The sequence below is a fragment of the Dasypus novemcinctus genome, chromosome 3 (assembly GCF_030445035.2).
Source record: "Dasypus novemcinctus isolate mDasNov1 chromosome 3, mDasNov1.1.hap2, whole genome shotgun sequence".
NCBI classification, from domain to species: domain Eukaryota; kingdom Metazoa; phylum Chordata; class Mammalia; order Cingulata; family Dasypodidae; genus Dasypus; species Dasypus novemcinctus.
Genome location: NC_080675.1, coordinates 148,709,519 through 148,723,448, shown reverse-complemented (window position 1 = coordinate 148,723,448; position 13,930 = coordinate 148,709,519). Strand labels below are relative to the sequence as shown.

The 13,930-nt window shown below is 45.2% G+C and overlaps 1 protein-coding gene across 1 annotated transcript in view; it reads left to right on the top strand.

Annotated features, from left to right (window-relative positions):
• The window catches only part of NPTN (neuroplastin), a 63,145-nt gene that overhangs the window by 47,059 nt on the left and 2,156 nt on the right, over nt 1–13,930 (top strand). The window contains exons 5-7 of the mRNA XM_004476600.5: nt 2,248–2,381; nt 6,250–6,523; nt 13,594–13,615. Of these exons, the coding sequence (XP_004476657.1) occupies nt 2,248–2,381; nt 6,250–6,523; nt 13,594–13,615 (430 nt within the window). The remainder of the gene's footprint in view (nt 1–2,247; nt 2,382–6,249; nt 6,524–13,593; nt 13,616–13,930) is intronic.

Genomic DNA, 13,930 nt, shown 5'->3' with positions numbered 1-13,930 from the left:
ATCTCTTTCCTGGATAGCTCTCTAATGGGCCTCCTGGAGTCCACTGTTGTCTCTCCATGATCACTGTTCACAGAGCAGCTAGAAGCAGCCTGTCAAAACATGCGAATAGTTTCATTCCTCTGTTCAGTATTCACCTGACTCAGCACAAATGCCAGACCCGTATAGCGGCTTACCGAGTCCTGTGCTTTCTGGGCCCCCAGTCTCTGTGACTTCATCTCTTCCCGTTTCCCCTTGCTGACTGTTTCCCCAGCCAGACTCCCCCTTGCTGTTCATTATCCATCAGCCTCAAGTACTCTGCCTTTCCATCTGCCTGGAATGTTCTTCCTGCAAGTTCTAAATGACCTTTTCTTCATGACTGTGCTGAAGTCCTCATCAGAAAGCCTTCCCTGACGACTCTGTTTGACTGGCATGTAGTGGGTGCTAACCAAATGTTTCTCATATGAGGGACACACAGCTAGAGGCAACGAGCCTTGCCTTTTCTGCTTGTTGTGTCCCTCCGCCCCTCCATGACAGTGTTCTGCTTAGTATGGCCAAGGAGTCTGCTCCTTGGAGTGCTTGAGATGGTCATTAATACTTATTGATTGAGGGAAGTTCTGAGGAACAGTGACCAGGGAGAACAGTAGGACAGAAGTAAACCAAGTGACTGGGGGGAAGTTTGGCTTGTGGAAAACAAGACTGAGCCAGCCTGACCCACTTTTACTTACCCATAGCGAGGAATTTTGCCTGGAAAAAACATTTCCTTCATAACACCTTGTCTAGAAAACACCTCACACTGAAAGGTGCTAAGGGGGCCTGTTTGGCAGGGGCTGATTGTCGTGATAGTTTGGGGTCTTGCCCATTCCGTTCCCATCCAGGTGGGAAGCCAGCAGGGCCTTTGATCTGTTTTAAGCCCAGAAAAGCCAACCAGAGGGAACACTGAGGATGAGCCCGTGATACACAATTACACAGGCTTTTACAGCCTCAAGGTGAATGTTTTTACACCTTATGTATCTATGCAGGAACCCTGGGAGTGGGCAGAGGGCAAGAATTAACTTTATTTATAGTGACACTAAAACTAAAGCACAAATAAAAAACCAGCAGACTGGAATTTGGACCAGGCCTACTGATTCTCTTTACCACTTTGGCCGACAAAGTATCATCTGACCTCCAGTGACTTTTATTGATTTCAAATTACTATAACTGGTGAGTTATTGATAGAAAATATAGTTAAGATAATAGAAGGCTAAGTTCAGAGATTAGCCCCATCCTAGACTTCTTGGATCTTTGAAACTGACACAATTTTTAGACCACTGGTGCTGTTTCTTTCTTCCTAAGTGATCCCTTAAAGCAGGGAAACCTCTAGCAGGTCTAGAAATTTCCTAAGATTGGGATAATTGAGATTGTTGCTATTCAGGTGTGCCAATCAGATCAAGGAAAAGTCTCTGGGGACACTGGTTTAATTTCCTGCTCATTTCTTCTTTCTCCCGTGTGAAGACCAGCTTGCTGGATTCCTTCTTTCCTGGAGAACCTTTGCCAGTGATTCTCTTTGGGTGACATCTCTTAGCCTCTCTCAGCATTCATTGTTTTTCCGTAACTTGCAATAGGACTTGATTTTAGGTGTTTGAGCGCAGCGATCTCTCATTTCCTTAAGGCAGGGGTTCTTAACCTTTTTGTTCCACAGACCCCTTTGCCAGTCAGGTGAAAACCATGACCCCTTGGTAAGTCCACACTATACTGTGTATTATTTAATAAATATATCATACTTGCACCAACATGTCCCCACAAGAATGTTTTTATGAATTTCCATTCAAGCTCATGGACCCCTGATTAAGAACCCCTGCCTTAAGAGAATGTGTGATATTTGACAATATCCATAATCAGTTAGTGAGGTGTTATAAGAAAAAAGCTTGACTGGTAGAAGAGATGTTAATTTTCTGTTTGCATATTCTTCAAAGGAGGGTTTACTGTAGGGCATTTGGGCCCTTGCCTTTTTCCAGCAGGTCGGAGAGCCATGTACCTTAGTAGTAGAACCTCATCCAGTAGTAACCCTGGTGTCTGCTGGAGCTCCTTTGATTGGGTGGGGAGTGGGAGCTGGGGTTGGCCCCATTGCCCCTTGCCGACCTGAAGTGCTCTTCATCCACGCTGAGTAGGAGGGTGGACCTAAAGACTGGCTGCATTTGAAGCAGGGCTCTGAGCCAGGAGGCGGGGTCTTTGTATCCCTGCTCAGAGCAGGCTCCCATGGTAACTGGTCAACACTCTTTCTCCCAGCCGCTCCTGACATCACTGGCCATAAACGGAGTGAGAACAAGAACGAAGGGCAGGATGCCATGATGTACTGCAAGTCAGTTGGCTACCCCCACCCAGAATGGATGTGGCACAAGAAGGAGAACGGTATGCTCCTGGTGAGTAGGAGGCGGCCCTGCTTCTCTATGCCTGAGCTCTCGTCGTGGCTGCGTTTCTCCTGGGGAGGTCTGGACGACTGACCAGTTGCTGCCAGTTTACCGTGTGCATGGTGTAGGTTGCCCTGTTTACAGCCACGACTCGTTTGTCATGAATCATTCTAGTTCATTTATCCTAAAGAAAGTAATTGTTTTTGAAGTGGTTTTAATATTACTTGTGCTCTGAGAAGACAAGACACCAAGGCCGAATGTTTGTGTATTTGTGGAACATATTAAACCTGATTCGTAACTGGTGCAACCGGATGAGGCCCAGGGCCAGCCTTCGACACTAGGAATCTGACAGTGTCTCTTCCAGAGGAGGCCAAAGAGGACAGCTGTTCCGGTCTGGGGTGATTCTTGCTGGTGCTTGGAGAATGAGCCTTAGACTTCGTATTTTCTGATGTAGTGACTTTGTATTTTCTGATGTAGTGCTTGTATTTGGCCCTTCTCCTTTTCCATCAGAGGTGGTTTTGTATTGAAATTACTCCTCTCCCTAGGCTTTGTTATGCCCAACACTCAGGCGTCCTCATTCCTTGTCCATCTTCAGATCAGAAGGCACCTCTGTAAAGTGAGCAACGTTTTCACTTTATAGAGGGGAAGATTAAACACAGAAAGGTGGCATATTAACCAAGGTAAATTAGTGGCAAAACCAAGGGTCAGATTCAGTGTTTTTTCAATTCCATGTTCTTTTCACTCCATGACCTCTCAGTAATAAAATGCCATGGTGATGCCAACGTCAGTGATGCTGGCTAGATTTCAGAAACCCATTAATGGGGAGGGCAGGGCGAGCAATGGAGAGATGAGACTGATTTGAGGACTTGCAGGGCAGCCACTGGCAGTTCAGCAAGGCACTTAAGTCTTCCTAGGTGCTGGTGCAGAAATGCCCATTTTTCTACACTGGTCACTGGGAAAAAGGGCCCTTGAGCTTTTGCCAGAGCAGTTTGTGGTTCCTCAGAGGATATTTTCATCTCTCTTATTGTTCTCATGCCTGCAAACTAATTACTTGATTTTTTTTAAGAGGTACTGGGGACTGAACCCAGGACCTCGTACATGGGAAGCAGGCACTCAACCACTGAGCTACGCCTGTTCCCCAATGAGATTTGGTTTTTCTGTTAGTTTTGCTTTTAGGAGATACTGGGGATCAAACCTGGGACCTCATTTGTGGGAAGCAGGTACTCAACCACTTGAGCTACACCTGCTCCGCAACCTGATTTATTTTGAAAAACTTTTAAAATCAAACACTGTTACTTCCCCACTTCCCCTTACTTTCAAGTGATGTATCATTTGGAAAACTTTAGAGGATAAAGAGGGAAGTAAAAAGCTATTCTTAGGTTGTTGCTTTTGAAAACCAGTTTGTTGAACAGCATAAACTTGGTCAAGTGCTGAGAGGAAGTGCTTTCAGTGTTTCCAGACACTAATTTCAGCTGTACTCTAACTTCCTTTTCTGGGCAGATCCCATAGTGGTTTTTTTTGGAACCCTTTGTTGTTAAAAAGTGTAGTCTAACCCAGTTCAAAATTCCAGTCTTTTCTCTTGTCCTCTCTCACCTAGCCTGGGGACCTGCAAGGTGGGGGGCAGGGATTATCCTCTCCGTGTCTTCCGGATCCCTTTTTTCTTCTGCGGGGGTGGGCGGGTGGGTGGGGGGAGGAGGGAGGGGAGGCAAATATCACTTATCTGACTCTCTGTGGTCATTCTTGGTTGTTGCTGTTCTGTGGCCTCAATTGGCCGGCCCCTTATGGCCCCAAAGGCTGGTCTTATGGGAGCTTGGATAAGTTCTTTAGGGGGACAGTTCTCAGATGTGAGAGGTCCACTATGAGTCAGCATCTTTGATCCCTGCTTAGCTCTAGCCACAGATCTATTTTTAGGCCCTTTCACTGCTGGGGTCCTCTCACCCAGAAGGTGGCCTTCTTAAGTGGAGGAAATTGGAACATTATGGCTCTCCAGATGGTGGGGGGTGTAGACTCTCGGCCTTTTTATGTCCAGATAGCCCTATTCTGAGGTAGAGAGGCACAGGGTACATCAGCCAGTCTCCTCCATAAGCAAATATCCACTCAAAGAGATGCTGGTCTTCCTTTCTTCTTGGCACCCTGGGTCTTTGAGTTATATTCTTACTGCCTCTTCTACTAGGCTGCAGGATAGTAGTAGGATGCAACGCAGAGTCTATAACATCTTCCTTTCACTTAGAGCCCTGGGTTCTCTCTTATAGACTGGTTTAGGTGATGATTGGGGTAAGATAACCTGATGGGGCTCCTTTTCAATTAGCCCTGGGAGAACTGTCTGCCTGCCATAAGCCTCTTTTAGAATATGGGGTAGTTTTGATATCTCTCTCCTTAGTCACGTACTTTAGAGCAACAAGTCCCACACAGCATCTTATTATGCATTGGTTAGAAAGGTGAAAGTTTCTTGCTGACAGAAGAAGCTTTGTCAGCAAAGTTTGTGATACTATTCAAAAATATGCCCATTGAAGACTGACCAAAGGTGACACTCATCACCTCTAACTGTAAGTGAAAAGCAATAAATTATTGAGTGGGGTAGAGTAGGGATTAAAAACATTGGGGGAGAAGATGTGGCTCAAGGAGTTGAGTGCCTGCTTCCCACATGGGAGGACTCGGGTTCTGTTCCTGGTGCCTCCTAAAAACAAAACAAAAAAACAAACAACAAGCAAAACAAATGAAAAAACCAATTCAGGGCTACCAGTGCCACTCTGGTACCCTTACAAAGGCTGGCAGCTTTCCAAGTCTTAAAGTAGAAACTAGAACCTAGACATCTTTTGGGGGGGGGCAGGGAGTGCAGATTATCATTCCCTTTCTTCTTTCTGTGACTATGCTTTATTTGTTGTAAGGTGAAGACATGCTAATCAATTGTTCCCCCTGTCAGTATCCCATGAGGCCAGTGCAGCATGCATGTCCTAGCTCCATCCAAACTCCTGGTCGTGTTCTCATACCTCTGAGCTTTCACACAGACTTCTCTCTCTTGTCTTGCTTGATTAGCTCCTCCACCGTCTAGTTCAAATATTAGCTCTTTTCTGAAGCTTCCCCAGCTCTTCTGGCAGTGGTCCCCACTTGGTGCCCCTCAGTGGTATGTCCCATAACTCTGTCAGGGGCTTCTTTAACAGGTTCTTGTAATGATCATCTCATAGGTCTGGTTTCCTCCTGAGAGCAAGCTCCTTATTCATTTTTGTACCATCTCCCTTTCTCACCTTCCCCTTAGTAGAATATAAAACATTAGTGTACATTAGTAAATATTTGTTGATGAATAACCTTTCCTTTAACCCTGCAATTCTGAAAGGAAAGGGAAGTTATGGATTTTCCCCTCTCTGACTAGGAGCAAGTCTTTGCAATGTTTCTAGAGGAAGTTGAAGGAGACTTCCAGAACTCAACATGCCTGAAGTAGACATGCTGGCTCTGAAGACCTCAGAGTGACCTGGGGGCATCAGGCATGCCTGGCCACGGTGGTCACCCCCCACCCCGATGCTCCTGCCCTGGTTTATTCCCTGGTGTTTACTGTGGCATTTACTAGATTTAGTTGGTCTTCTCCAGGTCTACAAGAAGTAGGACTTATCACTCCATGGAAGTTGGAGAAGTCCAGAGGACCAAACGGCAGGGGAGGCTTTTACTCTGGCTCTGTCAGAGGCTTGCTAATTTGTCGTTGATGCTGATGTTGAAGGACTGTCATTAATGAATTGCGCTAAGTTCCTTGGACAAAGGTGGTCAGTCTTAGGCACTGTTCCCTACTGCTGTCCTGGTAAGAATGCAGGACAGCAGCTCCCTCTCTTGTGTCCTAGTTCACCTACTCTGACTTTTGTGTATTCTCCTCTTTTCTGCCCCTGAGCAGGAGATTGTCAATACCTCTGGCCGCTTCTTCATCATCAACAAGGAAAATTACACCGAGTTGAGCATCGTGAACCTCCAGATCACAGAAGACCCTGGCGAGTACGAGTGCAACGCTACCAACTCCATTGGCTCTGACTCCGAAGTCACCATCCTCAGGGTGCGGAGCCACCTGGCCCCACTCTGGCCTTTCTTGGGAATTCTAGCTGAAATCATCATCCTCGTGGTGATCATTGTTGTGTACGAGAAGAGGAAGAGGCCAGATGAGGTTCCTGACGGTAAGAGCATCCCCGCACGATGGCTCTAGTGTTGGGGCTGGTTCCTCAGGGTGGTTTCCAGGCACTTAAAGAGGACTGTAATAATGATGGGCTTTAACCCCGAAACGAGAGAAGGAAAACTCTTATACCCGTTCCTCCCTCCCCACCCCCAAGATTTTTCCATTTTTATTTATTTATTTTTTGCCTTAGCCACCTAGAGAGATAATTGGCTGTCTCCCTCAGTTTGGGTGTTCTCCAAACCCCAGTCCCACCTGCCCCTCAGGCCCCCTGTGGGGAATAGGCAGCTCTCAGCCTCTTTGTTCAGCTCTGTCCTCCTTCAATACAGATCATCAGGCAGATTGAGCTTGAGGAGAATCCAAGTCAAGCCTAGAAGCCACCCCAAGATCGCAGGCCACCTGGCCTTTCAGGCAGATTAAGGTATATAACGGGTTGTCACATGGTTGCCTGGAATAGCCCCTGTAGGCAATGGCCCTGGCCCACTGCCGTAGGAACAAGCCAGCCTTTGACTCCCTTGGTTGGTCCCTTCCATAGGTTTTTGAGGCTCTTGGCGAAGCAGGCACATGCCATGTGGGTTTTCTGTCTGTGTCTCACAGACAAGAATGGTGGAGAGAGTCTGATGTATCCACTCACCTAGTTTAAAACAGAGGTAGCTAGGTGGCAGCAACTGGAGTGCCTGCTCAGGGCAGTCTCCCCAGCCAGGCTTGGGTCAGAGAAGCAGTGGATAGGAGCAGTGGAACCACAATGACTTGTGAAGCATTGGAAAGAACAAGAGCTGAAATCTCAGATGATTGGACATGCCTAGAGTCAGAAAAACCCTGGGGAAAATTTGTATTTTTCTGTTGTGGATATTCCATTTCTAATCAGGGGAGCAACTGATGGAGACTTGTAGCAGTAGTGCCGCATGCTCCTAACTGGTGGCCCTCCCATCCTCCTTCACTCCTTCACCCCCACCTCTACCTCCACCTCCACCACAAATTAGCCAGCCAACCATGACCACCACTCGCCTGCCCTGGCGAACGGAGTAGAAGGGTGTGCACCCACATGGTGTGCTCCTGAGCCAGGGAAGCTGACCTTAGGTGGTGGAGTTGCCAGGTGAGGCGTGACCCCCCCCGGGGCCTGTGTTGGGCACTTGCGGCCCTGTGCTCCCCCCTCCACAGAGCTGTCTGTGTTCTTGTAGCTGAAACCACAGGATGCAGCACCTCCACCCTGCCCGGCAGGTCTTACACATCACCCTGCCTTCAGTCATATGCCAGTGGAGAATCCTAAGCGAGGTCTGGTACTCCCTCAGAAATCTGAGTGTTGCCCAGAGGCCTGCCAGTGGCTTTAGACTTGCTGGAGGCACTAGCCCCTGTCCTTTCCTTTGCTTTCCTCAGCTCCCAGATCTCTGCCTGGGCTAAGCAGAGTGAGTGTGATAGTGGGGTGGTGAAGAGGTTGTTTTTGCTGAAATTAATGATTCATGTGGGAAGACCCGGCAGGTCCCCCTCCAGATGTACAGTCAGTAGTGAACTGAGGTGGAGGAATGGGGTGGATGGACGTCAGCTGGAAGCACTTGAAATAGGTGGTCTAGTTTTTCTGCAACATAGGAGTGTCCCAGGATTTTTATTTTCCTTCTCCTGGGTCCACAACATTGCCGTTCTATGAAATGAAATGGCTTTCCTGAGGTTTTTGTGTATTTTTTCTCTAGATGTTTCTTTTTTCCTTCTACATTTTAGGACTCCCAAGGCAATGTGCACCTATATTTAGACCAGAGAGTTGAGGGAGAGTGTTGCCTGACTTGCGTTGTTTTCGGCTTTTGCTCTGGGAACAGTTACATCTCATTCCTGAAAAGGGCCTTTTCATCTCCTCAGAAGGCTTTTTGCTTTGCCAAATATTGCCTTCCCAAGCCTGCCCTTTAGAAAGGCTGAAAAGCAAAAAGTCAGGTTGGATAAAGGCAAAGATGGGCTTCAAAATCTGATTTTATGGTTTAAGACAAGGCTGGCTGCCAGTCTCACGGGAGAGAGGCACGTTACCCTCAGAGGTTCCATCCTTCCTTGTAGGAAGCCACTTAGCCTGCCAGGTTGCTTATCCATGTCTGTATGGAAGACTTCCTGCTTAGATTTGAGGAATCATTAGTATTGGTTCCATTTGACATGTGCAGACCCCTGCCCTGGGAAGCAGATACCTATTTTTTTTTGAAGAGCTTCTTGGCTACTGTAACTCCAATGGGGACCAGTTTTCTGTAGGAGACACCTGTGGCCAGCAAATCTTCTGAACAGCTTCCTGGAGGCAGAATACCTCTTTTAAGCTAAATTATTATAGACAGTGAATGAATCCTACGTAAAAGAGGTGACAACAGGGTAAGTGCAAAGTAAAAACTCCTTGCTCTAGTCTCTTGGGAGAATCCTGTAATGTAAACAGCTTTTACTTTTTTGTTGTTTTTGTTGCACTGGGGTGAAAAATATGGGATGCAGGAATTACTGCAGTGTTTGCCTTCTCTCATTGCCTTCCTGACAGCCAGTGTGGTGCAGGCTCCATTCTTCATCTCCACAGCCCTGCCCTTGTTCCAGTATTTCCATCCCATAGTTTCTCCTTTGTCTTTCTTACTTTCTCTGTAGCTCCTCCCTGCTCTCTTCTCATATTTTTCTTCTCTTCTGAAAGTAATCATTTAAAATAAAAAAAAAAGCTTATTGTTCTCCAGTGGGTTTTCCTAATGCTATGGCGTTTTCTTCTCCTTTAGTCAGTTACCCCTCAGTGCCTGTGCAGTTCATATTAAGAACAAACACCACAGATGCTTTCTTCTCACATGCTGCCCCCCAGTTTACATTCAGATACATGTGTACACTCCTTTTTGGAGTGAATGAAGAGGCACATTATATCTGAGAAATTTGGACTTTGAGAGCAAATGAATTTTTTACCCATTAGCTGACTGATCTGTCTCGACTTATTTACACCATTATGAAAATGCGGATTTAAAAAAATAGGCCTGTTACACTTTTTCTCTGCCAAATAGGTTCTTTATTATCAAGATATAACTATAGTTTATTTCACACTGAATTTTTTCCCTTAGTATTCATATTTTGGGTAGTCTCTGAGTTTTTGGTAACTCAGCCCCTTCTAGAAAAACACTAAGTGTGTACAATACAAAAATATAAAAACATGCAAATTTGTACTGATTTTGAGTATAATCTCTGTTTTTCTTATCCCTCTAGTAAAGGGAATTCACATGTCCCACTAGGAGCAAATATTGTTTTAAATTTCTCATTCAGAAAATGTTGAGAAGGTTTAGCTGCTTTTTAAAAAAAAAAAAAAAGAAAAAACTAAAAAGGCCGAGGTCTCTTTATGTACTGGAGTATACACACGCCATTTAACACATGTGCCCTCACACGGACGCGCTCCTTGAGGCCCCTCTTACGGCCTCTCTGAGGCTCGGGGCCCAATAAGCTTTTAAGTGGATTATCTCCATATTACTTTTTACCTTCACTGTTGTCAGGAGCAGATGGATCATAGATCCACTTACAGGCTTCCATTTTATTCAGTATTTGCCTGTATTCTCTGAAAATGTTACATGGTAATTTTTGAAAAAGACGAGGTCAAGCTCTGTCCCTCTAGCCTTCCACCACCTCAGAGCTGGCGGTGTGATTGGAGCACACCTTCTGTTCCCTGCTGACGGCCTCTGAGCTGGTCACACCTGGGAGGCACTGGTGTGGGCCGTTAGTCTCCCCTCCCTAACTCCCGGAAGGTGGGACGGGAACCTGCTTAGATGCTGGGGCCTTCAGTTCTCTCCAACATTTCAGTGACCTCACAGACATCAAATTAAAACAATAGGAGCTGATTTAAATGAAGTGCTCACATCGAAAAGCGCTTTCTTTCATGTTAGGGGGAGAATTTTAATAAGTAAAAGGGACTCTTCCTTTAAGTTGCTTTTCCAAAACACTTGAGGTTTTATTGGGCCATTTTTAGTGGCTCTGACATATCCAAACTCTTCAGACACTTTAGAATTAAGAGCTGTTCTAAAGGTCCAAACTATTGGTCAGAACATTTGGTAGCATAGGAAGGTTGACAGCAGGCCAGGAATTTTGGAAAAGAAGGATGACTTTCTAAGATAACATCCAAAACACACATTCGGGAGCTCTTAACCAAGGCGCAGCCGGATCAGTAATAAGTTACCCTGTGGAGCATATACCATAGGATCAAACAAGAAGGAGGCTGGAGGTAACCATTTCTCTCTCCTGGGTTTATTGCTCCTCTGCTGAGAGCAGGTGAAATTGAAGTAGATTCAGAAACCATAAAACCCCATCCTCAGGGAGATGAAGGCAGTGAAAAAGGAGATTTGATGGGACAGTCAGCCTTGGCTGTTTTGACTTTGAAGCCTTCTTTTTGGAAGTATAAGGTAATCTGTCACCCACCAGGCATCGCAGAGCACCCCTTTTAGATTACCAGGCAGATGTGGGGGAGCGAGGGCTGTAGCGCGTTTGGTTGGGCAGCATGAACGTTCAGATGAATTGGTGTGTGCACCAGCTCCCCTGGGACCGTCACTCAGCTAAGGTGGATTCCAGAAGCATCTTGTCTCCATTCTCCCCCCAGTCCTCTTCCTCTCATCTAGCCGGTGGAGAAAACAGTCATTGTTTAAGCTGGCTGTCTTTTGGCCTGAGGGTTTGGGGTTTGTTGATATTTGTCGGTTACTATGACTTCTTTTTTTTCCCCCTTCAATTGCATCATACCCTTAAAACATGGTGGTAAGTGAGCGATATGCATGCTTTTGGAGTTTGTTTAATCTCCGCTTCAGTCTATACGATGCACACAGTTCATAATGTTAACACTTTTCTTCAAGTTTACTTCATCCACTTTCACAACTAATTTGGATTTCGGTTCGCTGTTTAATCCTCATTTCCTTTGATCTTTGTACTTTTTTTTTTTCTGTAGTTCTGTTCTTTCCCTCTCTCCTGATTTCCCTGTTAAGGGTCAAGTCACTTTTTGTTGTTTTTGTTTTTGTTTTTGTTTTTTTTTGTCTGATATGTCAGGGAAAGTCATGCTGCAGAGAGTGGTTCAGTCTGGGAGAGTAGGGAGACACAAGGCTTTTTCTTTGTTCTTTGGAGCCTGTAAATGTGAAATGGATTTGGGGAGATGAAGGGGGCTCTTCAGATTTAGACACAGGTGTGAATAACAGCCGCTCCCACTTGCAGCCACAGCACCTACACTGGAGCCACTGTTGCTTAAACACTTCCACGGCCCTTTGCATGTTATCAGCTTGTTGGGCTGGAAAATAATGTAGCTAATCAGACAGCAGGGAATACTCCACTACCAAAAGAAAGAAAAAGAGCGTGTGGTGTGAAGCGCTTGGGTTGGCACCTGTAGCGTTATGCTTTGAAGAGGTTAGCCTGGCTATCGTGACTCCACCTTCCCTTATTTCTCCTGCTTTTTCTTCTAAAGTTGGCCATAGATTGGTGATACTCTGCATTAGAATTTTGTATTTTCGGGTACACAGCCAGAGCATTAAAAATACCATTTGCTCCTGTGCCTTTTCCTTCACGTCCCCAAACTGCTTAGTTCCTAGCATGTACTGAGCTGGCCTGGCTGGGATGCTGAAAGCATTAGGATGGTGTGAGGGGAGCATTTAGGCTGGGCTTGTATGTCTTAGTACCTGATATGTCTTTGTGTATCTCCACTGCATACACAGCATACAGATGTCTTGGGTGTCCTTAAGTCTTAGTTTGTTCTCTGTACCTGTTGTGATACTGCATTGTTATTAGTAACGGACTCCTGCGGACACTGGTGTGTCGCTAGCCTATTGTTTTGGCTGACGAGTCGTTGGTTTGTGGTTAGCTCTTTTATTTTGAACTCTTTTTGCTCCAGTCACTGTGTGTGCTGGCCCGGTGGCTTTGCCTCTGTGCTGCCTCGAGGAACAGGTGGAGCAATGTCTCCCTCTAACAGACATTACTCCTGACGTGCGCTGCTGCCGATGCCTACACTGAGACTGTAATCTCCATAACTGCTTCATGTGCACCACGCCCCCTTGTGGAATCCTGCTGGGAGTTTTTCTGTAAACCTTCAGTGAATCAAACTGTTCTGGATCATTTAGGCCAAGCAGCTTTTGTGTATTAAAAAGAAACTAAGAGCACTTACTTATTCCCTCCCCTTCATGGGTCTTTTTTTGTTTTTGTTTCCTCTTTTTCTTTTTTAAAAATCCATGTATTTATTTCCCTGCTTAAAGGGGACCATGTTGCCCTTAACTGAAACAGGAAAGACAAAGTTATCAATCAGAATCATAAACTATCAATGAAGGCTTCTTAAACTCAGAAAATAGAAGCTTTTTGATTAAAAAAAAAAAAAGAAGATATATATCTCTCTCTCTCTCTCATGGCTCATCTGGGTTTGGCCAGGACACAAGAGAAAGCCTGTCCTTCTACCTGAAGTCTTTTCTAGAGGGCTGTCCCCACTGTCCAGCTCCCTGGTGTGTCCTGGAACATCCTCTGGTATGCTTATGCTTATTGCTGGTATAGCCCTGTGTGGCTGACCCAGTGTTGGATTGAACTCTTGTGGCTTCCTCTTCCTCAGTCTCATTCTGTAGACAAAAGATACTTCTAAAGATTACAAAACATCTAGAAAAACTTTGCTTTTTGGGCAAGTGAGGATGTGTGGCTAAGCGTACAGAATGTACACATCCGTCTACATTGTAGGATTGAGCCAGAACTGCGAGCATTCATCACAAGAAAACAAACAGCAGGATTTTACAACTGAAATGTTGGTTTGTCTTCTCATCTATTTAAGAGTGAACCACTGGAACTTGGGGACAAGATGAGTATAATGGTATTGTAGTCTATCTGTCCGCTACAGTTGCAGTTTTTCATGACAAGCATTCAAAGTGTTAACTAAAACCATCAAAACAACATACCTGCCATTAAAAACTTTAATCTAGAAATAATAACTCCATGAGTGTTTTGCACCTCCAGACGGAATGGCCTTTAATAAATGCTATAGCCATGTTTGCCATTTGCAGTTTGCTGTTGTATTAATCCTTATGCAGAATCTTAACTATTTTTTCCTTTCTTCTGTCTTTCAATGGATTATTAAAATACTGAACACCTGTGTAGATGATGAACCAGCTGGGCCAATGTAAGTACTTTATGGGACATAGATTCAACAGTTTCTGATGGAATTATTTTGTATTTGCAGTTAAATCAAAACGATTATAGGGAGAAGATAGTGAATGGAAATGTTGCAGTGTAGATTTCTTTGACGTTGACCTGATTGATGATCATTTGATTCCCAAGACACTTGGTACAGTTTTGTTTTTAGTAGCAATACAAAGTGGAATACCATGCAAAGATTGCTTAAATTTTTGCACAGCCCATATGCTTAAGTGATAATGTGGCAAAATGACCAGTGTCTGAGGCTTTAGGCTTTGTTGAAGCTCATTTCAAGCTATGG